Source organism: Polypterus senegalus, chromosome 13 (assembly GCF_016835505.1).
Source record: "Polypterus senegalus isolate Bchr_013 chromosome 13, ASM1683550v1, whole genome shotgun sequence".
Taxonomy (NCBI): domain Eukaryota; kingdom Metazoa; phylum Chordata; class Cladistia; order Polypteriformes; family Polypteridae; genus Polypterus; species Polypterus senegalus.
The window spans coordinates 160,555,050-160,580,217 of NC_053166.1; the positions used below are offsets into that span (position 1 = coordinate 160,555,050).

A 25,168-nucleotide genomic window follows, 5' to 3' on the forward strand; every position below is an offset into this window, starting at 1 on the left:
TTCTTTTCAACCCTGAGGCCCAGGATTCATTCCAGCAACCACAGAATCCACCTCTGGTTCCTCGGCCAAGTGAACTTTATTACAGCAAAATTGGCCCCGCCCTAAAGGCAGTGGGGCTTAGCCTCGATGTTTCACGCCGTGATTGGCCTCTCAGTGTCATGAAGGATGTCCTAAAGGAGCTGATGGAAACCACACCACCAAGTCTCCTAGCCAAAGAGCTGTGGTGCTCATGTACTTGTCCTAGCGAATGGTGGAGAGTGACACAGGTGAGCCTGACAGGGAGAAATCAGGGAAGCTTCTTGTTCTCCACTCTCACAGCTACAAGTCCCTTGGAGAACAGGGTTGCTGCGTCCTTCATATTCTGTGTACTTAATTACTGTCTATACCATTATTGTGCCAAGTATATAAAGTTTTAGGCTAAGTCCACACTACTACATCTTGATTTAAAAATCGAGAGTTGTCTCCCCTCAACTTTCTCATATACTCGGATATGGGGATGGATATTTGAGGAGTAAACTGCATGACAATGATTATATTTTTATATTATGTACTTTAAAGAGCCATCAACATCAAATTAATAATATATTGAACAATTATTATAAAAGTAAAGTTTAATACATCGGACTGCATGAATGAAGGGTAAAGTACCACTTCCGGCGAGAGGAAATAGCTCAAAAGTTGGTAGAAATCTATGTTTTGTACCTAATACTTGTATGCAAAATTTGGTTGACCTAAATGAAAGCGTACTCAAATTATCGTGTTTACATACAGATGGACACATACATACACACACACACAGACAATTCCAAAAATGGTATTTCTGGACTCAGATGTCTTAAACATCAAGATTTCATCAAAAACCCGAAATGGAATTTTTGGAGGATTCCAGTACTTTCCCTACGCTTCATATATGAGAAAGTCAGGGAGGTCTAAAATGTCAAGAGTCATTAAAATCTCAACCTCCAATCTTATCAGACGATTACAATACTTTCCCTATACGAGAAAGTAAAAATGTGATTCTTAACTTTAAACAATCTCGATCCATTCAAGCGTTTTCACATCGTTTATGGATGTATCTCTGTCCACACTAAAAATACCGAAAATGCCTGTGATGTAGATTTTCTTCTACACTGGATGGGCATATCTTCTGTTGGAAAATCCTTGAAAGGGTGGCAACGAGATTTGATTGCAGGACTGTAGCCACTAATAGATTTGCTTTTTGAACGTGTATGCAACATTCACAGTATAAAAAAAAAAAACACAATTTAGATACATATAGATGAGCAACGCAACACGGGCATAATGAAAAGCAACACTTCTGTGCCCGCTATTTTGGAATATGGTTGTCTTGTGTGAGGGTGAACAATCTGGGAATGAGATGTAATGAGCAGGTGCCAGTCAGGAAATATTCCAAATCATAACCACTAACCAGTGATGACCGCACAGAGGCTTGGTTTTCAGAATTTTGACTCTAGAGAGCAATTTTCTGAGATGGAAAACACTGTAAGTCTGGACAAAATGCAAAAATGGAAACTAATGGCAGTTGTTTTAAAATTAGATGTAGTATTGTGAATGGAACTTTAGTTTTATTAGTAGGGTTAATTTATATGACTTAAGACTATTGATGAACAGTATTTTATTTCCCTCAGGGAAATTCACTTCCCCCAAGAGCAGCTTTGAACACAAACATAATGAAAAAATATTAAATTACTAAACTATTATGTAATTGCAAGAATGGTACACATATTATAACAATTACGTAAAGAAAAACTATGCTGGTGTTGCTACCAGTCCAACTAAAATTATTCTTCTCAGAACTGGTGTGCACCACTGTAACATTCAACACTTTCTTTTTGTCATGGCTGATTTTTTTTTTGTTCCTACTATTCAGTCATATGCCAGGTCAACTGCTGTGATGTCCATGGTTGGGTACATCATCGGACTAGGAGATCGTCATCTTGACAACGTACTGATTGACATGACAACTGGGGAAGTGGTGCACATTGACTACAATGTCTGCTTTGAGAAAGGTTGGAATTTGGTCAGAACTGGTTTTCTTAGGCTCTGGCTTCTCAAAAGGAGTTGCTGAACTATGTTCATCTTTCCTTTGTAGGGAAGAGCCTGCGAGTTCCAGAGAAGGTTCCTTTTCGCATGACGCACAACATTGAGACTGCATTAGGAGTTACTGGTGTGGAGGGCATTTTCCGTCTATCATGTGAAAAGGTGAGTCGCTGGGTTTTGGTTCCCTGTTTTGATTTTCTGCCTTTCTTTAAAATGCCTGTATGAGGACGAAGGCTTTTATCTTCAGGTCATTCAAATGATGAGACGTGGGCGTGAGACCCTTTTGACTCTGTTAGAGGCCTTTGTTTATGACCCTCTTGTGGACTGGACTGCCGGAGGTGAGGTGGGCTTTGCTGGAGCCGTTTATGGAGGTGGTGGCCAGCAAGCAGAGAGCAAGCAGTCAAAGAGAGAGATGGAGAGAGACATCACACGCAGCCTGTTCTCTTCTCGTGTGGCAGAGATAAAGGTCTGGGATCTTCGCAGTCTGACAGTTTTTTGTTGCCATGAATTTGGTTTTTTTTTTAAGATTTGTCATTCTAAGAAGATCATCTTCATACCCATGCTTTTTATTTTCTGTGTGAATCAGGTGAACTGGTTCAAAAATCGTGAAGAGATGCTGACACTGTTGCCACAGCTGGACAGTAGCGTGGAGGAGTACCTCAGTTTGCAAGAGGAGCTTACTGAGGTGGAGAAGCTGCAGGGCAAACTCCTGGAGGAGATGGATTTCTTAGAGGGAGCAGAAAACCGTGCTGACCACCCAATCCACACACTGGAGCACAGGTGAGTAGTAGAGATGGTGGTGCGATCTCCAGTGGACATTAGGACCTTTTTTATATGTAAGTGTTATGGGCCTTTTTTGCTGTACTTTCCACTCGGCCATTCTTAGCCATCTATGTTTCTATGGTTATATTATCGTGATATGCCCCTCTACCTACCCTTTACCTAGGGGTAAGTGTACTCATCAGATTCGTTACCGGCTTGGTCTACTGTTGCACTTTAAGATTAACACACGCATACATCGATACCCGCACACACACACAAACTCAACAGTGCCTTATGAGTGACACACATGCAGCTGTTTAATCACTAGCACTTTAATCCACACAAGTGCCTTAGGAATAACACAACTTGTCACTCTCCTAGGACATTATGAGACTTGCATACACACAGACCCTAATGACAACAGTGCCCCATGAATGACAAACACACAGCTGGTTAACCTCTAACACTTTAAACCACACAAGTGCCTTAGGAATAACATAGCCTGTCACACTCTCAGCACTTCAAGAAACTTATTTATTATCGGCACGAACAACAAATGATGTTTTAAAGACATCTCTGACCCATCTTACTTTTGGTTTCTAAGAATACATTTAAACATACAAAGTCTCAGCAGTCTTGACTATAAGCCATTCATCAGCCAAGAATGCCTTACTTGACGTCCTGTTCCCTACTGTGGGGTGGAGCTCTCGCCCTCAGCCTTAATAAACCTTGCAGCACAGAGCGTATGGCAAACCTCTGGCTACACCAGGTGCTCAAAGAAATCTACCTTATTACTTCAGTCACTCTAGACATGAAGGCAAATCATAGAAAGTTAAAAGCAGCATGGTGTTTACACGAATACCACTGGAACAAAGAATAATAGAAAATTGGATTGAAAGTGTGTGTATATATATATATATATATATATATATATATATATATATATATATAGTAATTCCTCCTCGATCGCGGGGTTGTGTTGGTTGTTGGCCCTCATGAAGGAGGACACTCTCTTTTGTTAGTCTGAGAGATGTGCAGAACTAAATGCAGTAAGCAATGCCCAGTCTTGCTCTTGAGCTTCTTAAGTTGCTAGTGCCACAAATATTCAAATAGAAGGCCACCTTGCATGTGGAAATGTTAAATGTAGACCCAGAAGCCTTGAAAACCTTGCTGAAGTGCATTTTTTTTTTCTTTTTTTGCGTGCATCTCCAGGTATTCTGAACACACTCAGCTGCAGTCCAGGGAGAGGACAGTCCAAGATGCCATCCAGTTGAAACTCTCTGAATTTGAGCAGTGGATTTCCCAGTACCAGGCCGCATTCACCAGTCTGGAGGCCACCCAGCTTGCTGGCCTTCTACAGGAAATTAGTAGTCCAATTGATTTAGGTAAGAAGCTGAGGATTGTCATCATTGTATTGATTTCTGCTTTGGAATACTGAATACAGTCCATTATATCAAATGCAATGAAAACATTTATTATTGCAATGGATTCTTACATAATGTTCTTTACAAGAATTTGAAAAAAAGAACAGAATTATGAAGAATACATAAAATTAAATACATTAATAAATACCAACATACATAGTACAGATAAACAAGTAAGCTGTGGAAACAAATTTTTCTGGTCCTGTAATGATTGTATTGAGGAGTGCAGTGCTTTGGTGAGATGGCCAGAAAGAACAGAATAGGAATCTGATAACAGCTGGCCATTTTAGTAATTTCTTGTCAGGGTTTTGGCCTCAGTACTTTAGGTCCTTTTTGTTCTTGCATTTTAAGGGAGAAAATGACAATTGTATAGAAAGGGACTAGAAACTTGCCTGTCTTCCATTTACACAGGTGCATCCATGTTTTTGTGAATATGATGAATGGCCAAATCCCTGGTATTTCTAACCCATACTTTGGCTTTTGGGGGCTTGTAGCATTTGTCTAATTTCTTGCATCCTTTCTCTCCTGTAGGTCCACCAAGCTATGTGCCGGCCACTGCATTCCTACAAAATGCGGGTCAAGCACATTTGATCAGTCAGTGTGAGCAGTTGGAAGGTGAGGTTGGGGCCCTCTTCCAACAGAGACGCTCTTTGCTGCGTGGCTGCCTTGAACATCTACACAGCTATGCCACTGTAGCGCTACTGTACCCGCGTGCTGTTTTCCTACGCCATCGTGTGTATTCCTGGAAGCAATGGATGGAAGAATTGATCTGTGACATGACAGTGGAACATTGTCAGGCAATCTTCCGCAAGTAAGTCACCCCAGATAACACTGAGGTCAGGTGAAAATTATGTTGTCATTATTGCTTTCAGCCTTATTGATCCGATTGTCTTTGTATTTTCAGGTATGAGATGCAGTTTGCACCCCAGCCTCCCACTGCCACCTGCCAGTTTCTGTCCAGCACAGAAGTGGCTCTGCAGCACCAAGCTGCTGAGACCAATGCCAGATTGATCCGGCAAGCGGATCGCCTGAAGGCAGAAGGTGCCAGCGTGCCAGTGTGTGAGGAGCAGCTTCAAGAAATTGAGAGATGCATTGGGGTGTTCCTGCTGGAAAACGGGGAGCTGGGCTCTCTCAGTTTGGCTGGCATTATTGTCTCTGCTCTTTGTGCTCTCACCAGGTTAGCAGACACTCAAGTCTCTGTTTCCATGTCTCCTTTAACATTTATCTCATCTGCGCACTTCAGTCCTGTGGCACTGCTGCATTAACACCACTAGCTACATGAATAGTAGATGAGCTTGATGTCTCTTCTAAAACGTGTCTTGATCCTCAGGCGTAACCTGGTCATGGAGGGTGCAGCAGCAAGTGCTGGAGAACAACTTGTGGAGCTGACATCGCGAGATGGAGCCTGGTTCTTGGAGGAATTGTGCAGCATGAGTGGGAATGTGGCTTGTCTAATACAGCTGCTGCAGCAGTGTCAACTGCTTTTGCATGACCTGGATATCCCCAGCCCAGCTGAAACCGCACAAGCAGTCTATCTAGCTAATGGAGTCTACACGTGCCTTCAGGTATGGTTGACGAATGCAGTGGGGTTCCTTTGAGCGATTTTATCATCTTGTAAAATAAAGACTCCTTAAACTAAAGCTGTCGGTGAATGTTCTCAGTTAGAATTTGCTATACCATTCATAACAGATGTAGACCAAGAGTGCTTCACTGATTCCCAAGGTACCTAGCAGAAATAGAGAAGTTAATAAAGTTCTAAAGTAAGCAGGATCAATCAATTGGATGAGCAACCTGTAAACTTCATTAAAAGCAATGTGTGAGTGCATGCGCTTGTCTGCCAGGCTTGATTTATACTCCCAGAAATGTATCCTTCGTTCAAAGCAGAATTTCCAATCCACTCATCCATATTGAAAATACTCTACATTGCCTTTGTATACAAGAAAGTAAAAAAAGCAAAGTATAGGGAAAGCATTGGAATCGTCCAAAAATTAGATTTCAAGATTTTGGGGGGAATCTCGACGTTTTAGACCTCTTGAGTCTGAAAATACCATTTTTGGAATTGCCTCTGTGTGTGTGTGTGTGTGTGTGTGTGTGTGTGTGTGTGTGTGTGTGTGTGTGTGTGTGTGTGTGTGTGTGTCTGTATGTAAACACGATAACCTGAGTACTCTTTCACTTTGGTCAACCAAATTTTGCATACAAGTATTCGGTATAAAATGTAGATTTCTTTCAATTTTTGAGCTATTTCTGCTAACCAGAAGTGGTACTTTATCTGAAACGTTTCCCCAAAAATGTTACAAATTTGATCATTTCACATCTTATTATGGTAAAGCACCATACTGTAAGCATTTTTTGTCACTTTTCATTTTTTCAAAAATGACGGTTTTCGAGCTAATCACAATTTTCCGTTTCCCTTTCAAATTGTAATACATATTTGAGAACATTTTTGCTGTACGTAAATGAAATTTTGTGCACAAGTATTACGTTATATTCATTACTAAAGTCTCTTGCAATTTTTGACCCACTTCTGCTTACTGAAAGTGGTTATTTACGTAAATTTAGCAAAATAAAATTATGATGAATTTTCAATATAGGTATTACGGTAAAGCAAATAATTTTGGACATTTTTGATCTCGTTACACTTTCTCAGAAAGCATACAGTTTTCTTGATGATTTCAATTTTCACTATTAAAATGTGTGCATAACCAGCATTGAAACGTGTTGCGTCATACCGTTAAAAAATGTGTTTGCATAAATGCCAGGTGTTTACTGTAGTAGGTCCTACTTAGGTGCATAGGTACGCCAAATTTACGACTTACAGATCTCTGTAATATGTGGTGTTCACCGATTTTTAAAAAAAAAAACTATATATATATTTTTTCATTTAAATTATTTTACTGGAAATGCCTACCTATATTCTTGCACTCTTTGAAAACAACATTTATATTACTAACAACTAATGAGATTAATTATTATTAATCTGTTGGTAACCCGGACAAAAGAAATCTATAAAATCTTATAACAGTGGAACCCGCTATTGACAATTGTAATTATTTTAACCAGCTGAGTCGATTGCAGTCCAGCCGTTTGTGTAGGTAATTATCCCTCCTCCTACTCAACTGTCTACTCAACAGCTTTTAAACAGCTATATTTGCCATTATCGGTCATTTTGTCAGTTCATGCTATTGGGTCGGCAATATGTTGTTCTTTTGCAAAGAAGGTTTCATTACTCCGCTGTTTTTCTTTTGGATTGCAACGTTTTACCTTTTTATAAGTGAACAGAATTTAACTGTTTGGTAAGTACTTTTCAGTTTCTTTATAATACCACTACATTTTTTATTCATGCAGCTGCAGAGTCTGATTTATTCACCTTTACTTTTATAATTGTTCAATATATTGATTTGATTTGTTGTTGATGGTTCTTTAATGTATATAATGCAAAAATATAATCCTTGTGCTGCAGTTTACTCCTCGAATATCCATCCCCATATCTGAGCATACGAGAAAGTTGAGATGAGACCACTCCCAATGTTTTTAACATAAGAATTCATATTTAATATGCTAGTTGCAGTCCCCATTGTGGTGTTCCTTCTTTTTGTCTACAGGAGCTCAACACTAATTTCCGCCAGATCATTTTTCCGGAGGCTCTTCGCTGTATGATGAAGGGAGAGAGCACCCTGGAGAACATGCTGACTGAGCTCGATGCTCTGATTGAGCAGAATGCCGATGGGGTGTCTCTGCAGGGATTGGTAGAAGCCCTCCAGGCTTACCTTCGAAACGCGGTCATGGGATTAGATGAGGAGACAGATGCCCATTATCTTGACGTCACCAGGTAAGTATTTACCATGTAACGTTGCACAGAATCATTGCGAATGCTTTAATTAGATTGTTTGATTAGGGCGTTTGCCACCCATTAACAGGGTAATTTACACCTCATTTTCCTTAGCTATATTAGCCTTTATTGAATTCTAGAATCATTTTCCTGAGTATGTGTATCCTTAATTATCCTGGCTTAATGTTAGTGTTAGGCTAGGATTAAGTTGATTTTTCTCAGAGAAAATGGACTCCAGCACACCACAGAAATAGCCGTTAATCACCAAATGGAGAACATTTTGAACAAACAATGTGGAATCTTCCCATGATAGGGTGGCCTGCCAGAATGACCTCCGAGGCACAGTGATGACCCATTGAAGATGTCATCGAGGATCCCAGAAGAATATCCAAAGATTTCTGTGCCTCTGTAGCCTTATTAAGATTTGTGTTGATGACTCCACTATAAGAAAGAAATTGGGGAGAAAAATTACTCGTAGAAGAGGAGAAAGACAGAAACCTCTGCTATCCAAGAGTGGCATCAGTGCTCATCTCGTATTTGTAAAGAAACACCTGGATGATTCTGAAATGTTTTATTGAATGACAGGCCCATAATTAGGACTCTCTTAACAACACATGTCCCACTATGTCTGGTGTAAAGCTAACAGTGCTTTCTACAGTAAGAACATTGTACCCACAATAGTAGATTTAGATAACTTTGTTTCCTGGACCTGAAAGACTTGCCATTATTGAAGGAACCAGGAATTCTGCCCTTCACTAGAATATGCTTAAGGGGAATGTCCAGTCATCTCCCTGTGAGCTGAAGTTGAAGTGTAATAATTTATCTGAATTTCCCCTTGGAATTAATAAAGTATCTATCTATCTATTATATAGTGCCTTTCACATATCTATCTGTTATATAGCATTTATCGATCGATCGATCGCCCAGATCACAAAAGCACATCTATACAACGGAATGGCTTAGAAGAAACAAAATTAAAGTCCTGTCTTGAACCCAACTATAAGGACCTAAAGCAAATAGTTCACCCTCGCAATTTGTGTGTCTGAATTAAAGCTGACAAGTTGAGTGGTCTAAAATTCCAGCACGGCAATGTGAAAGACTGACTTTGAGTTCTAGGAAGCTGCCACTATTGTTGTATTGAAATTATGGTGGCAGTTATTTTTCCTCATTAATGATAAGAGCGTTGGCTAACTTTGTTCCTTGATTAAAGAAAGTAGTAATTTTAAAAATTCTAATGTGTCTTCACTCAAGTTCCCTTTGTATAGTGTTGCATTTTGTCTAAACAGAGCATGTTAAGAAGTGTATTTTAATAAAAAATTAACCATATGAAAACATACTGAATAATCAGCTGACTCTTGGAGGATAATCCTGAACAGTCTTGAAACTGATGTAGTTTATTGATAGATAGATACTTTATTAATCCCAAGGGAAAATTCACAAATGATGGCAAGGGAGAGAAGGTCTGAGGCCATTCCTTACTCAAAAAAAGAGACACGGGGGCAAATGCCTTTTTCTCATTATTGTATCGCAGCAGCCCTTGTCTTGTTTCCACTTTGTCTGTGTTCAGTATTTAATGGTGCATCTGAATTCTTTCATTTCAGACTGCTGCGTGCTCAGTATTCTGAGCTTATTCAGCCTCGTACACTAGAAGGTTCCATGCAGGACCCCCCTAAGATGAGCGCTGGTCAGATGCTGCTTGTTGCCTTTGACGGGATGTTTGCTCAACTTGAGAGCGCTTTCAGCCTTCTGACTGAAAAGGTAAGGCTCTCTATGAATTATACTCTGCTGGCATAGAAGTGAAGTTCACGAAGGAGGCCGCGCAACTTTTGGAAGGGAATGAAGTTCATCGTGTCACGAGGACATTGCTACTCTACTGAGTGGGTTTGCATTCCTGTTCTGTCTGCACTTTCTACAGATCTCTAAGAAAGGAGAACTGTTGGGTTTTTACTTTATTTTTAAATATACTAGGGGGCTTCGCTCGCCCTTCCCCGGGTTTGGTTTACCGTATATACAGTTTAAGAGATTATTTTCACTTTTACTTTAAAACATTTGGAGAAGCAAGCTTTTATATCTAGTCCCGGGCGTGGTTGCATCTCTTTCTTGCAGGACGTACAGTGCATCCGGAAAGTATTCACAGCGCATCACTTTTTCCACATTTTGTTATGTTACAGCCTTATTCCAAAATGGATTAAATTCATTTTTTTCCTCAGAATTCTACACACAACACCCCATAATGACAACGTGAAAAAAGATTACTTTAGGTTTTTGCAAATTTATTAAAAATAAAAAAACCTGAGAAATCACATGTACATAAGTATTCACAACCTTTGCCATGAAGCTCCAAATTGAGCTCAGGTGCATCCTGTTTCTCCTGATCATCCTTGAGATGTTGGAGTCCACATGTGGGAGTCCACATGTGGTCAATTCAGTTGATGTGACCTGATTTGGAAAGGCACTCACCTGTCTATAGAAGGTCCCACAGTTGACAGTTCATGTCAGAGCACAAACCAAGCATGAAGTCAAAGGAATTGTCTGTAGACCTCCGAGACAGGATTGTCTCGAGGCACAAATCTGGGGAAGGTTACAGAAACATTTCTGCTGCTTTGAAGGTCCTCATGAGCACAGTGGCCTCCATCATCCGTAAGTGGAAGAAGTTCGAAACCACCAGGACTCTTCCTAGAGCTGGCCGGCCATCTAAACTGAGCGATCGGTAGAGAAGGGCCTTAGTCAGGGAGGTGACCAAGAACCCGATGGTCACTCTGTCAGAGCTCCAGTGGTTCTCTGTGGAGAGAGGAGAACCTTCCAGAAGGTCAAGCGTCTCTGCAGCAATCCACCAATCAGGCCTGTATGGTAGAGTCGCCAGACGGAAGCCACTCCTTAGTAAAAGGCACATGGCAGCCGACCTGGAGTTTGCCAAAAGGCACCTGAAGGACTCTCAGACCATGAGAAACAAAATTCTCTGGTCTGATGAGACAAAAATTGAACTCTTTGGTGTGAATGCCAGGCGTCACGTTTGGAGGAAACCAGGCACCACTCCTCACCAGGCCAATGCCATCCCTACAGTGAAGCATTGTGGTGGCAGCTTCAGGAACTGGGAGACTAGTCAGGATAAAGGGGAAAGATGACTGCAGCAATGTTCAGAGACATCCTGGATGAAAACCTGCTCCAGAGCGCTCTTGACCTCAGACTGGGGCGACGGTTCATCTTTCAGCAGGACAACGACCCTAAGCACACAGCCAAGAGATCAAAGGAGTGGCTTCAGGACAACTCTGTGAATGTCCTTGAGTGGCCCAGCCAGAGCCCAGACTTGAATCTGATTGAACATCTCTGGAGAGATCTTAAAATGGCTGTGCAACAACGCTTCCCATCCAACCTGATGGAGCTTGAGAGGTGCTGTAAAGAGGAATGGGCGAAACTGGCCAAGGATAGGTGTGCCAAGCTTGTGGCATCTTATTCAAAAAGACTTGAGGCTGGAATTGCTGCCAAAGATGCATCAACAAAGTACTGAGCAAAGGCTGTGAATACTTATGTACATGTGCTTTCTCAGTTTTTGTATTTTTAATAAATTTGCAAAAACCTCAAGTAAACTTTTTTCACGTTGTCATTATGGGGTGTTGTGTGTAGAATTCTGAGGAAAAAAATGAATTTTATCCATTTTTGAATAAGGCTGTAATGTGGAAAAGGTGATGCGCTGTGAATACTTTCCGAATGCACTGTATAATGCTCTGAACACACGCTAAGGAGATACCGTCAGATCACCTGCTGTCTTTCTACGTGTTGTTTTAGTCGCACTGCACGTCGATCATTTAAAAGCCTGTACAGCAGCTGTCCTTTTGCCACTTTGTGTCTGTGCCGCTCGTGTTGTGAAGGGGTGAGGAGAAGCACGCTAAGGAGATGCGATCAGATCATCTGCTGGCTTGCTGCTGCTGGTGAGCTGTGTGTTCTGCTTCTCATTGTTTTAAGAGCTGGGAGCACATGATGTCTGTCTACCAGAAGCAATCCAACAACTGCTAGGTTAGATGTCCGTGAACTTGTTTTAAATGTGGTCTCACTGCCTTGTCTCACGTGACGTTAAAGTGTCTTCCGCGGGACGACAAATTGTCTTGCGAGAAGATCACGTCTCGTCTCCCTCCCAAGATTTTTTTTTTTTTGTGTAAAGAAAGAGATTCCTAAATTTTTCTGTGTTCTAAATCCCTGAATACTCTCGGCCCTCTCATTTGAAGTATTGGATTTTGAAATGTGCTGTATCTCTGCAGCTGAATAAGATGGAGGTGCCCCCTGCCTGGAGGAAGATCGACGTGATTCGAGAGGCTCGGGCTGCGCAAGTGAACTTCTTTGACAGCATTCGTCACCGGCAAGTCCTTGAGGAAATCTTTTTTCTCAAAAGACTTCAGACCATCCGCGAGTTCTTCAGGCTTTGTGGCTCCTTCGCGCAGACCCTCTCGGGTAAGTAACATATGCAATGAGCCAGCTCTGTTAAGGTCTCTGAGCGAGAAAGAAATGAAAACGGGCTGTAAAAAAATCTTATACTGGTAATTTGTTAATACGACGTTTTCCATTAGTGTTAGGAACGGAGTCTGTGGAAATTGTACATCAGTCTTGTTTGCCAGAGTTCAGTGTAGAATTTGTGGTCTTCCACGCATTTACATAAAGTCCAGTTGTGTGGGCTGGAAGCACTGTATGTTATGGTTCATTTTGCTGCCAATCTGTTTTAGTTTAGTTTTTGTTTGTCAAAATTTAGAGGGATGCGTTATTCTAGAAAGCCGGAGTGTTCCATGTGCTTACTTTCTGTCTTTCTATCTGCCTCTCTCTGTCTCAATTCCATGCAGGGACTTGTTCTTCCATCAGCGATGAGACCAGCTCCCAGAATGGTCCTGTGTCGCTGATTCCAGTGAAGGCTTTATTCAGAAACTCTGTGGCTAGTGAAGAACAGATGGCCAGGCCTATTAAGGCCTTCACAGCAGATTTTGTCAGGCAGTTGCTGATGGGCTTGCCCACTCAAGCTCTGGGCTTAGCCCTCTGCAGCGCTCTGAGTGCGTTAGGCATGGACTTAATTGCCCAGGTGGAGGCGAAAGACTTTGGGGCAGAGGGGAAAGTGTCATTAGATGAACTCTGCAAGAAAGCGGTGGAACAAGGTGTGCAGACGGGCAGAATGTCCCAGCTTCTTCTGAACAGGGCCACCGTGCTGGCTAGCTCTTACGACACAGCCTGGAAGAAGCTAGACCTTGTGCGCCGCCTGGAAACCAGTATCGAAGCTTGCCGAGTGAGCCTCCAGAGGGCACAGCTGCACATCACCATGTTCCAGGTGAGGACGGGCACCAAGTACTAGATACTGGTTGTCATTTCCCGTAAGTCTCCATCTCCAGGAATCCTTCACACATTTCAGAAATACTTAATATTTGCAATGTGGTGCACACCTTTTTGTTTTAAGGGATTTGTCTTGACAATTCTTAATGTGATTTTTAGGACACATGGTAAAAGCTTTTAAGCGTGGTAAACCTTTGTTTATCGTTTTTTCATTTTATCCCATCTCCTCTAAAAACACCATACATTGTGTACTTAGGGCCACCTTTCTAGTTACCAACCCCTTTTGCCTCTAAAATAACCCAAATTCTTTGAGGCATGGATTCCAAAAGGGCAGAAAACATTCCTTAGTGGTTTTTGTTCCTGCAGGCACATTAGTCTGATTCACTTCTGCATTTCTTTTCCCCCATGTTGTTAACTTCTGCACGTTCCACCTTATCTGAAATTTGCACTCATGGAGTGAGTGCTGAGAACTGTGCGGGCCATTGCTGCAAGTCCGAAAGCGCAGCCGTATTCACAGAGCCAATGTTTGTGACACGATGTATTGTCCATTTGAAAAACAGGAGACGGACCCTAAAGGAAACACGCACGGGCTGTGCTTAGGTATGCCATGGCATACTATTATTAGAAGATAGTCACATGGTAGGTGGAGGCCATTTCACAGCTTCTGATGGATCCTTGATTCATGCGGTTTAAGCCAGATTCTAACCCTGCCATGCCATTTGCATGTCTAAAGACACATTGAGATTCATCAGACCTAGTGACATTTTTCAGATGTCTGATTCTGGTGATCATATGCCCACTATCGTAGCCTCACCATCCTGTTCTTAGCTGGCAGGATTACAGTAGTCTGTCTTCCTCAACATTCAACACTGTGTGTGTGTGTGTTCAGAGATCATTTTTTGGAAAGAGTTGTCACTTTCAGTATTTGTGGCCTTTTAGTTAAATTGAACGAGTATTGTCGTAATCATCTAATCTCTCTCTAGTAGATCTACCAATATTTTCTTTTATCACCCCCCTTCTGTGTGAGCCCTGGAGACTGCAGTGCTTGGAAAAGCCAAGAAGGGCAGCTACTACCAGCAATCAAACCACGGTTACAGGCAGCTTAGATCACAGGTCTTGCCTAGTGTATGAAAATCCATTCATTTTCCTAACCCGTCTATCCCAGCAGTCACTGATATACTGTACTGTATAAATAAATGTAATTCAAATATTTGTCAAGCATCAGCTAAACCGCTTGACCCTTTCTTTGCACATGATTGGCTGTTTGGAGGTTCAGGCTGCTTGTATTAACAAGCAGTAAACTTATCGTGAATAATCTACAGTAAAATATTTACACACCATATACACACTAATGGAAGTTCATTGCAGGAAGCAAACCCCCTAGTGACCGAGGCATTGATCTGCCAAGTAATTTATACCCAGTTGTATTTCTAAGTGGGTCATTTGGTCCATGTTTGTAAATCACTGTAAACTGGTATACACAGTTGGTGTATTGCAAGTCTGGAAAATACAGTGTAACAAAACATTTACTTTTATTTAACTACTATTTTTAGTCCAAAATAACACGTCTATCATAAAGACCTGTTTAATTTTTTTCCTTCCTCTTCCTGCAACCCTTAAGAACTTAAATGGTGGAACTAAATCAAGTATTCTTTATTTTTTTTTTCTTTTTAATTTTTCTTTATTCATCTCTTTGAACACTGGGTGTGCAGTAACACTAAGCACAGAACTCCCAAAGTAACGCTAAGCTGACCAGACCCTTTCAGTCATTTCAGTTCCCATTTGCTTCTGTTTTTACAACCAGTAGTTTTGTTTTGGATGCTTCAGTAGTTTTTTTGGATGTCTCTTTGGCATAAGTAATTGGGATGCAGATTTTGCTTATTTTGTATAGTCAATTCACTGTCATGTTGGAAACAAGACATTGTTATCCAAAGAAAAGCATTTCGGCGGTCGCTGAGCCCCAATATCCTGAGGTGAGATTCCTAAAATATGTAAAAAGAATGAACCTAAAAACCTTTGGCACATATTGGCTCTGTAAATGCTCCTGCCATTCTTCAAGAAATCACCTGTCTAGCTGTCTCTTCCCCACAGTGGCAGCACGAAGACGTTCTTGGGACTCGGAATCAGCCATTGTCAGTGAGCCCACCACCACGCTCTGTCATTTTGACCAACCTGAAAAAGAAAATGCAGGCATTAAATCAGGTGGAGGTGTCCATCAGCAGTATGCAGGTGAGGAAGTTTTTTTTTTTTTTTTACATGCTGGTACCCCTTAAGGAATTCTGCACTTTTTTTTTTTTTTTTTTTTTTTTTGTTTTTGTATTGTTGAATTCCTGTTAACCACCATGACTCCCTCCCCAAATCCATTTTTCTTTCACTCATAAGTGTAAATTTAGATGTTGACACTGTAGCTGCGCTGATGAAATTAGCCATGTTTTGCCACGTAAAGCCAGTGTCGCATTACATGACTGCATTTGCTGATCTGATCACGTGAGCATGTCGGATTACACAACTAGGTGTCACTGAGGATGACTAATTAGAAGACTGTTATGATTGTCCAGCACAGTCTCACATTTCCAAAGCATTTGCAGACTCATCCTTTTTTGGACAGCCAATAACCTTCTACCTGACCACAGTTTAGAGTTCAGCTACAATCTCTGCCTTTTTTATTCTTTTTTCCATTCTCTAGTGGTATGTAAAACATGAGACATCAGACGAGCATCTCTTCTGTTTGCAAGGTTCAAGACGTCCACATTCCTCATTCCTTGAAGCTGCTTTATATGAATTGTACTTTCGGCTCAACACACATTGTTCGTTGGCTTTCGCAGTCACAGAGCCTGTCCCTATGGCTTAATATGAATTTAAACCTGTTCAATTTCAGTCAACCAGGGCTGCCACACTCCTGCAACTTACTTTGTCCCTCTTGATCCTGAGACCTTTGAAAGTCTTAAACCATGGAGGGCCTGTGCAATGAGAACACTTTACATATAAGGGTACAATGCAAAAGTGCATTGTGCTTTTATTAAAACAAAATGTCAAATAGGCTTAAAACTCCCAAGTGCAAAAAGTGTCAATCTCCTTGGTAATTAAAGTCGATAAAATCTCTATTATATAAAAAAATAAAATCCTGAGACGAGACTTTTTAGCCTGGCACAAGACGAGACTTTGTGCCAAGCGATTTAACCAGGTCCGAGCCAGAAATAAAAGACAAAGAGCAGATGACAAAGTAGAAGGTCGTAAAGAGGGTCAAAAACATTGGCATGATACAGTAGAGTAGGTTAGAGATAATGGAAGTACTAAATTTGAATGTCTCAAAAAAGTAATAGTAGAGATCACATTAGCATTAACAAATGGAAATTACTACTCGGTGAAATAACGGGACAGCAAAAAAGATCAAATATATGGACATAGGTGATATGACAGAAGTATGTAGAGATTGTTCAGATTTAAACTTTAAGTCGGAGACTTGTAGATTTTCTAGTTCGTGTTGCCATCAGGGAAAAGTAGTGTTTCTTCCCAATCAAGAGGCCTGTCCGCGAGAATTAAAAGATTTGTTTGGTGAAAGTGAAATCCACATACGCGAGCAGCAGAGACACGAAGTGGCTGCCGCATAGAGCAGGCTAGGTGGTTGGCAAGCAAAGCCCCCCCCTAGTTTGTTCCATCCCAGCAGTGGTCCCATGCACCCTACTCCTATCCCTACTGTAGGTACGGAGCCGGACCCTCCGTCATTCTTTGTGCTCGCCCTGTGCATTTTGGATTCCTAGGAGGCTTGTGCAACAGTCCCAGCACCGACGCCATTGCTCAAAGCGCTGTCCCTTTGCTCCCTTGTTGGGGTCTGACTACGCTGCCTCCTCACATCCACACTCACTTGTCATCCTGCTGTTTCCTCCATTTGCCTTCCAGAGCGTCTTTCTCAGCTCCATGCCCTTCAAAAACTCCTTTTAGCTTACATTTGGGTGCTGGTGCCACGATGAAGGACCCCAGGGCACTAATGAGGCAGATGGATGTCACCCACATTCACACATTGAGTGCTTGGCTAGTCAGTGCCTCACAAGCACACCGGACTCACTCTGCCACTCTTTTATGCTCCATCCCACCCCAATTACTCTATAAACATGCGCCACCCTTGACACGGGGAAGTCAGACCACTCGAAATATGGTCAGAGGAGCTTACCGTAACTGCTCCTGACTCTCGTAGGTAATACAGGGTGGTCCAGATCTAATTATGAAAAGGAGAACACATCGCACCCGCTGTTCGACTGACAGCCGTCTCCCCACCATTTTGGAGTGCAGGGCTGGTGCTGTCCTCTATTGGCAACAAAAATAATTTTTTGTGAATTCTCTGTGTAATAAACTTAAGTTATAGCGTAATGAAAATTGCATAATTAGATCTGGACCACCCTTTAGTTAAATCTGACTGCATTGTATCACCAGCTCCTTACGCATTTTCTATAGAGGATTCAAATATTTATATTTTTTGCATTTTATTTATGTGGTTGACTTTAGGTGTATGTGTTTGTTGCACGTTATATAAACCTGGTTTATAAACTTAAAAAAAAAAAAAACCACCCTATATAAATTAAGTCCGTGACTGAAAATGGCCTGAGAAATTGTGCAGTGTGACACGGCCTTAAGTGATGTGCTAATCTCAGAGGTGCTGACAAAATTGTTTTACCAAAGACGGGATCTGCATGGAGTGAGCCTCTGGGAAGAATCCTCCATTTAGAAGTTGGATGCAACTTCTCTGACAGTAAAGGAATGACAGGAAGGGTATTGTGAGGAGTTGCATCGTAAATGGTTGAGAGACACGGCTTCAGAAAATGGCCCATGAAGCAGAATTAACCATTAATTGTGCAGTGTATCTCTGGTGAATTTGAAAATGTGGCAGAAGTTAAGAGAAAGGATTGCTCTGGAGATGTCAAGTCAAATATTAAGGTGGGTGGGGGGGACTGGCTGAGCTGGTTTTGGTGTGTTCAGAGGATGACTGTGCAGACAAGTGCAATGGCGTAGAGCTGGAGAGGGTGAGGCCGAGAGCAGGCCGTAGACTCATAATTACTTGTAATGATTGATTTTATTTTTAATGGAATGACGACTCACATTTGCTGCAGGACAAGCTGGCATCACTAGAGGGCAGTATTGAGCAACGTCTGAAATGGGCCGGTGGAGCAAATCCAGCCCTTGCCCCCGTGCTGCAGGACTTTGAGGCAACCATCAGTGAGAGGAGAGCCCTGGTCATGAAGGAAAGCCAGCGCGCCAACCAAGTGACCTTCCTGTGTAGCACCATCTTAAACCTAGAGAGCTTGCGGACACGCACATCTGAAGCTCATAATTTGGATGGAACCATGTTTGATCTCCTGAAGCGTTGCCAGGCCACCTGCTCCTTCGCTTCTCAGTTCAATACATCTGTTTCTGCACTGGAGCTGTGTCTTCTTTGCAGGCTGGTGAGTAAAACCCCCCCACAGTAAAATAAAGTAATCGCCATTGCCAGTCTCCTGGGTGTTTTTGCTGTAGTATGAGTCATGAACCTAAAATGCTTGGCTGGATTTTGACCACGTGGTCATTTGAAGATGTGAGAAATGTATTTTCTTGTGGCTATTATACTCCACCACGTGAAATGTGTAACGGTGTCTTTGCTGTTTGTTTCAGACGCCTGTGTTGGAGCCGCCAATTGGTAGTCCTGAATGGCTGTCTTCTGCACAAAAAAAGCTAACCCAGGAGATGTCGACCCAGAGATCTTTGCAAGCAGAGCGTGAACAGCAGCTAGAACACGTTTCAGAAAGGTTACAGGAGCTGGTGGATGCAGTCAAGGGGACCCTTTCCTGCCACAACCGTCTACTGGGTGATGTCAAACACCTGCTAAGGGCCATGACCAAGGTAACATTTTTAATTTGCCCCTATTGTGTCTGTCATCATTCATGGCAAGCCAGTCATTTTTGACCCAGATGTGTGAAAGGGAGCCAAAGCAAGAATGCAAGTCATTTTGCCCATCACCCTCTATGCTTTTTCATTTGCAGGATGAGGAGAGTGCCCTGGCAGAAGGAGAGGATGTCCCTTATGAGGGCAGCGTGCGCCAGTTCCTGTCGGAGTACAAGGCATGGCAAGATAATGTGCAGATTGTGCTTTTTACCGTGGTGCAGTCCACTGGCCAACTGCGCAGCCAAGAGCAGGTGGAGCTGCTGCAGGAAATCCCACCGACTCTAAAAGAGCTCAAGTCTCAGAGCCACAGGTGTGTCAGACAGTGTACTCTTCTGTTGGTGAATTTTGTTGCCTCCAGCTCTTAAACAGCATACCCTTCTATCCCCAACCCCCCAAAAGTTTCAGTAGAGTCCAGCTGCATTCGGACATATTCAGCGACCTGAGACATTCTGACGGCCGAAAGATGATACCCTTGTCAGCTGCATCTCTTCTGACTCCACCCACTTTCTACGCCCCCACTTACGTGTCAGCGGTACACTTTTGTGCTGAATGTACTTTTGGTGTCAAGCTGAACATGTTTGCAAAAAATATATATATATGCTTCACCAGCAAAAATGGCCGTGCTAATGTAATAAACGTCTCTTCATACTTGCTGCAAGATTGCGAGCCGTCATCCCCAATGGGTACGCAAACCTGCTCGGTTAACAGAGAAGGTCCTAGCTGGGCGACTCAAACGACTGCTTTATACCTCTTTGTGCTTCTGAGTGCGTCATTCCTCTGGAGCATAAACAATTAATGTATTGTTAATATAAATATTAAAATTTTGTACACCAGCAATAATGCAGTACTAATGATATAACACAGAGAGGACCACAAAGACCGTACTCTAAAGAGCTGCTAAACGTGTGGCACGTAATATTACATATTTTGAGTGTTTACACAAATTACTGTATATACTCGCATGTAAGTCAGGTCAAAAACTCGATCATCAGACCCAGACTTACACGGCCGTTCAAAAATGCGAAATTTTATTTATTTTTTTTCTTTTTCTAGGGGGCTTTGCTTGCCAACCCCCTGGCTTGTGCTGCATTTATGACACTCGCATATGTGAATTTCACTTTCACCAAACAACAAATCTTTTATTTCTCGCGGATACGCCTCTTCATTGGGAAGAAACACTACTTTTCCGTGATGGCAACACGAATTAGATGATCTACAAGTCTCCGACTTAAAGAACAATATATTCGATCTCTTTTTGCTGTTCTGTTATTTCACCGAGTAATTTCAGTTGTTTTGCGCTAATGCGATCTTTACTATCATGTTTTTGAGACTTTCGAATTTTCGTACTTCCATTATCTCTAACCTGCTCTGCCATGTGTATTACGCCATCGTTTTTGAATTCTTTGCAACATTCTACTTTGTCATCTACTCTTTGTCTTTTATTTCCAGCCCCGGGCCTGGTTAAATCTCTTGGCACAAAGTCTTGTCTCACGGGACGTGGAAGTGTCTCTCTGAGAAAGTCGCGTCTTGTCCCAAGATTTTTTTTTTTTCCGCCTCCAATCTCACACCAGTTTCTCCGACATATCGAATTTTGTTGCAGCAGCGTAGTTACCAATTTTCTTTTGCTACTTCAATGACTATAAATTTAAAACCAGCTTTGTATTTTCTTCTGATCGAACGCTCCATCATAGATAAGGGGTGCTCTTACGATAAAGGTATATGAGGGTGCAAGATACAAATCAGTGCAAATGTCACTTCGGAATAGTTCGGCTCTTACCGTGTGGTCATGTAGGCACAATACATAGGAATAAAAAGGCCGTGTGCTCTGTGGTTCCTCTCTCAGGTGGGCATTAGCATATCATAAACTCTTGGACCAATAGCGTGAGTTTTCTGCATTCAACTTGTACTGCCGACATTATAAAATACTGGAAATTATACGGTAAAATCGAGCGCCGACTTATTCGCGGGAGATCTTAAACATGAGTATATACGGTATATGATTTATTCAATTCAGAGTCTTTAAGAATATGTAGTGTTAATCGTAGCTGACTGCAGCGTATCATTTATTCTTCTTCTTCCTTAGCATTTCCCATTTTATATTGGGGTCAACCTTCTGATTACCAGTATTGATCCTCGTCCACAGAGCCACTACTCTGTTGTGTGCGGCATATGACTAACATATTAAAAAGTGCAGTCTCATGAATAAGACATGGCAAGCGCAGATATAAAACTTATATTATATAATGCAAAATGTTAAGATTTTGTTGTTTGTTTCTAATATATGACACCAGCTGCTTCGGATGCAGAACTGAGAGACCTCGATAGTTTAGAAGTTTAATAAATGCTGAATACACATTTGAGTGCAGGAACTAAAGGGAACTGAAATTGTCATGAGGGGCGTCAGGTCACCAGCGGAAACAGGGGAGGGGCTCCAGAAGGGGAGGGCGGGTTGTCAATTTATGGACCTCATAGTGTCTGAAGTGCTCAGATCTGTCCGATGCCTAAAACTGTCCTCACTGCAGCTGGACACTTCAAAAGTTTTACTTTCTGATAAATTTTTGGTAATCAGAATAGAGCACTTGAAGCTGAAATACAAAAGTATTTTCAGATTGACTGTGTCACCTAGGAATTTGGAGAAACGTAAAATTTGAGTCCATTGAGCACGGCGTATCACTTAATGTTGTTAGCACGTTGCATTAGTTAGACTGAGCTTTAAATGTCTTGTTGCCCATTTTAGTTTGTTCTCTGCGTGTGATGCTTCTTGTTTCAGTGTCCAACAATAGGCGGCCAGCATTGATGGATTCCACTTGCCCTGCTTGTCTGTCATTTCACTGTCCTGGTAAAACCTTTCACTGTGTTTGTTACTGGCTCCACCAAGATTAGCAGGGAAGACATCCAAGTGTGAAGGTGGAAATTTGATCTTTAGTATCAGGTTGCACTTCATAGTTTGGTATGCTTGATGCATGTTCTTGACCAGCGGGACACCGTTAATTACTCAGTAGCTGCCAAGAAAATTCTCAGCCATGTCCTTGAACGCCTTCCATGTGAGCTCCTCTGGCCTCACTGATAGTTTTTCTAACCGCTTGTCATTGGAATCTCTGTTGGCCAACAAAAATGCCTCTTTAATATTGGCATCGGTTACTTGTGTCTCAGATATCAAAATCCTTCACCTTCCTTGTTCATTGCGTACACAAACTGTCCACGTTTTATGTGTAGAGGAGGCAAAATATCTCCTCACAATGTAATGAGATTCTTTATTTTAGCTGTCCCATTCTCAGTACTGCCATGACTTTTATTTCACTATTGATGTTCCAGTTGTAGTTGCTGTACTGTTTATATGTGCTTTAAATATGAGAGCAAATCCCTAAAATTAGCAACTGCAGTAAAATGGTACATGGTAGGAACATTTTAAAGAAGTTTGTGATCAGCAGGCCATGCTGTATTAAGATGCACCCAAAATTGTTTGGTGTTATTGATATAATCACGCTTTCTAAAGTTATATTGACTGTCCTTGACAAAAGTGTGAGGTGTTTGTGCTTACGTGCAAGTGGACGACCCGTGCCATCTTGCAGCCACTAATACTGCCAGTTTTGCTTTGCAGGATCTATAATGGGCTCGTCGGCTTTGCATCTCCACTTGTTACAGAGAGAGCAGGGGAATGCAGCAGCCCTACATCCTTGGGGTTGCAGACCAGTTTTGCGGCAGGTAAGACCACATGTCCGCCTTCCAGAGGGCATAACACTTGAGCATGGATTTGCAGAAAAAGACATCACCCCCAAATCCTTTTATGAGGTTAATTCAGAAAGCACTTTACTAATACACCTGAAAAACAGCAGCAGAACAAAATGTTAAATGGGTGTGTTTAGGCAATCCTGCCATAGACTGAGATCCCATCAGAGCAGTGAAAATGTTGGTTACTATATATACTCGCATATAAGTCGGGTCTTGAAACCTGAAAAATCGATCATAAAATCAGTCAGTCCATCACAGACCACAAACCACAGCGCCATCTAACCTAACACAATGGGATGTGAATGGAAAACCAGAATATTCTAAGCAAAACCTGCACAGACAGACATCCAGACTTAGGGTTGGGATTCAAATCGAGTAAGAATTTCACTGTCCTCTGTGCACCTGATTGTAATGACCACCGTGTCTCTTTCATGTATGCTTATGTAAGTTCGAGTTAAATTTTTAGTATTACTTTTTATTTCTGCATCTTTATTCATGGGCATTTAGCTCACAGTGCTACACATCAGTATTGGCAATTGATCAAACTTAAAAACAGCAAAATACAAATATACCAGACAGGCAGAAATGCTTTAGAGATTTATGAAAAGCAGGGTATGATTCAGCTCTTGCAGAACTGCAGTCTCCTGCTGGGTCTGGCACACTTGGGCATTCCAGACTACACAAAGAATATACAAATGTTTCATTTTTGAGTGTTTTGTTATAAATAACTCATCACTTCTGTTAGAAACCTGCTGTGCAGGTTACAGCTCGAGAAGTGCAGAACGAGTCTTCGACTTGCCATGCCAAAGCACTTTAGGAGATGTGGGTCAACTGCCATTTAAGGCAAGAGAGTTTCTGCTTGTCTTCATGATATTTCCCCCCCACCTGGGTGCACTTGAAGCTCTTGCACGCTAGGCTGACTAGAATGTGCTTGGACCATGTCATTTTTTTGGTAGTTGTTTTGTGTGTGTGTGAGATGGGTTGGTGGGTGGTTGTTCTAATATTTTATTATTTCTGAACTTCTGTAAAAGCAAAATTTCTTCTTCTTTCAGCTGCAATGTGTATCACATTGTTCCATCTTTTCCTGTCCTCCTCATTCTGCTCTGACACACCCAGCACCTACATGTCCTCTCTCACCACATCCATAAACCTTCTCTTAGGCCGCCTTCTTTTCCCCTTACCTGACAGCTTTATCCTTAGCACCCTTCTCCTAATATCCCCAGCATCTCTCCCCTGCTCAGGTCCAAACCAACGTAATCTCGCCTCTCTGACTTTGTCTCCCAACCTTCCAACCTGAGCTGACCCTCTAATGTCCTCATTTCTAATCCTGTCCATCCTCGTCACACCCAATGCAAATCTTCGCATCTTTAACTCTGCCACCTCCAGCTCTGTCTCCTGTGTCACCGTCACCAACCCATATAATATAGCTGGTCTCACTACCGTCCTGTAGACCTTCCCTTTCTACTTCAGAAAAATACTATCATACAGTCCCTTTCATATCTGTCTCCATCTGTCAGTTATATAGTGCCTTTCATATCTGTCTATCTGTTATACAGTGGCTTTCCTTTCTATTTATTATACTGTGCCTTTCACATCTGTCTATCAGTTATATAGTGCCTTTCGCTTTATTATACTGTGCCTTTCCTATCGATCTATTATATAGTGCCTTTCACATCTGTCTATTATATAGTGCCTTTCATTTCTGTCTGTCTGTTATATAGTGCCTTTCACATCTGTCTATTATACAGTGCCTTTCCTATCATTCTATTATATAGTGCCTTTCACATCTATATGTCCGTCCGTCTGTCCCTCGGTCTCATACCCTCACTTTGTTGCTGATTTTCTTCATGCTCTTTTTTTCTTTCTCCTCTTCAGCGGTGCGCTGCAATGCACAAAAGACCCAGACGGACAACATGTCTCAGAACTCCCGCAAGCTGCTCCCACGTAATGTGGGGACCTCGGCAGACACTCCTCCGAGCACCCTGGCTCTTACCAGCAAAGGACTGGCCCCTAGCCCTAAGAGGGCAGTGCGGGACCCCAAAACGGGTAGAGGTATGCAATTTTACGTCTATTCTTTGAAAGTCTGTCTACGGTGTGGCCATCCTCAGTGAATGGTTTCCCAGTAACACAAGGCTCTAGT

At 42.0% G+C, this 25,168-nt stretch overlaps 1 protein-coding gene across 1 annotated transcript in view; it reads left to right on the forward strand.

Annotated features, from left to right (window-relative positions):
- smg1 (SMG1 nonsense mediated mRNA decay associated PI3K related kinase) overlaps positions 1-25,168 on the forward strand; it is a 138,243-nt gene that overhangs the window by 103,844 nt on the left and 9,231 nt on the right. The window contains exons 42-60 of the mRNA XM_039775332.1: positions 18-266; positions 1,892-2,030; positions 2,114-2,223; positions 2,309-2,527; positions 2,648-2,841; positions 4,036-4,208; positions 4,779-5,058; positions 5,152-5,424; positions 5,578-5,812; positions 7,850-8,076; positions 9,678-9,834; positions 12,333-12,522; positions 12,906-13,381; positions 15,475-15,612; positions 18,489-18,821; positions 19,027-19,254; positions 19,395-19,606; positions 22,898-23,001; positions 24,904-25,080. Of these exons, the coding sequence (XP_039631266.1) occupies positions 18-266; positions 1,892-2,030; positions 2,114-2,223; positions 2,309-2,527; positions 2,648-2,841; positions 4,036-4,208; positions 4,779-5,058; positions 5,152-5,424; positions 5,578-5,812; positions 7,850-8,076; positions 9,678-9,834; positions 12,333-12,522; positions 12,906-13,381; positions 15,475-15,612; positions 18,489-18,821; positions 19,027-19,254; positions 19,395-19,606; positions 22,898-23,001; positions 24,904-25,080 (4,114 nt within the window). The remainder of the gene's footprint in view (positions 1-17; positions 267-1,891; positions 2,031-2,113; positions 2,224-2,308; positions 2,528-2,647; positions 2,842-4,035; positions 4,209-4,778; positions 5,059-5,151; positions 5,425-5,577; positions 5,813-7,849; positions 8,077-9,677; positions 9,835-12,332; positions 12,523-12,905; positions 13,382-15,474; positions 15,613-18,488; positions 18,822-19,026; positions 19,255-19,394; positions 19,607-22,897; positions 23,002-24,903; positions 25,081-25,168) is intronic.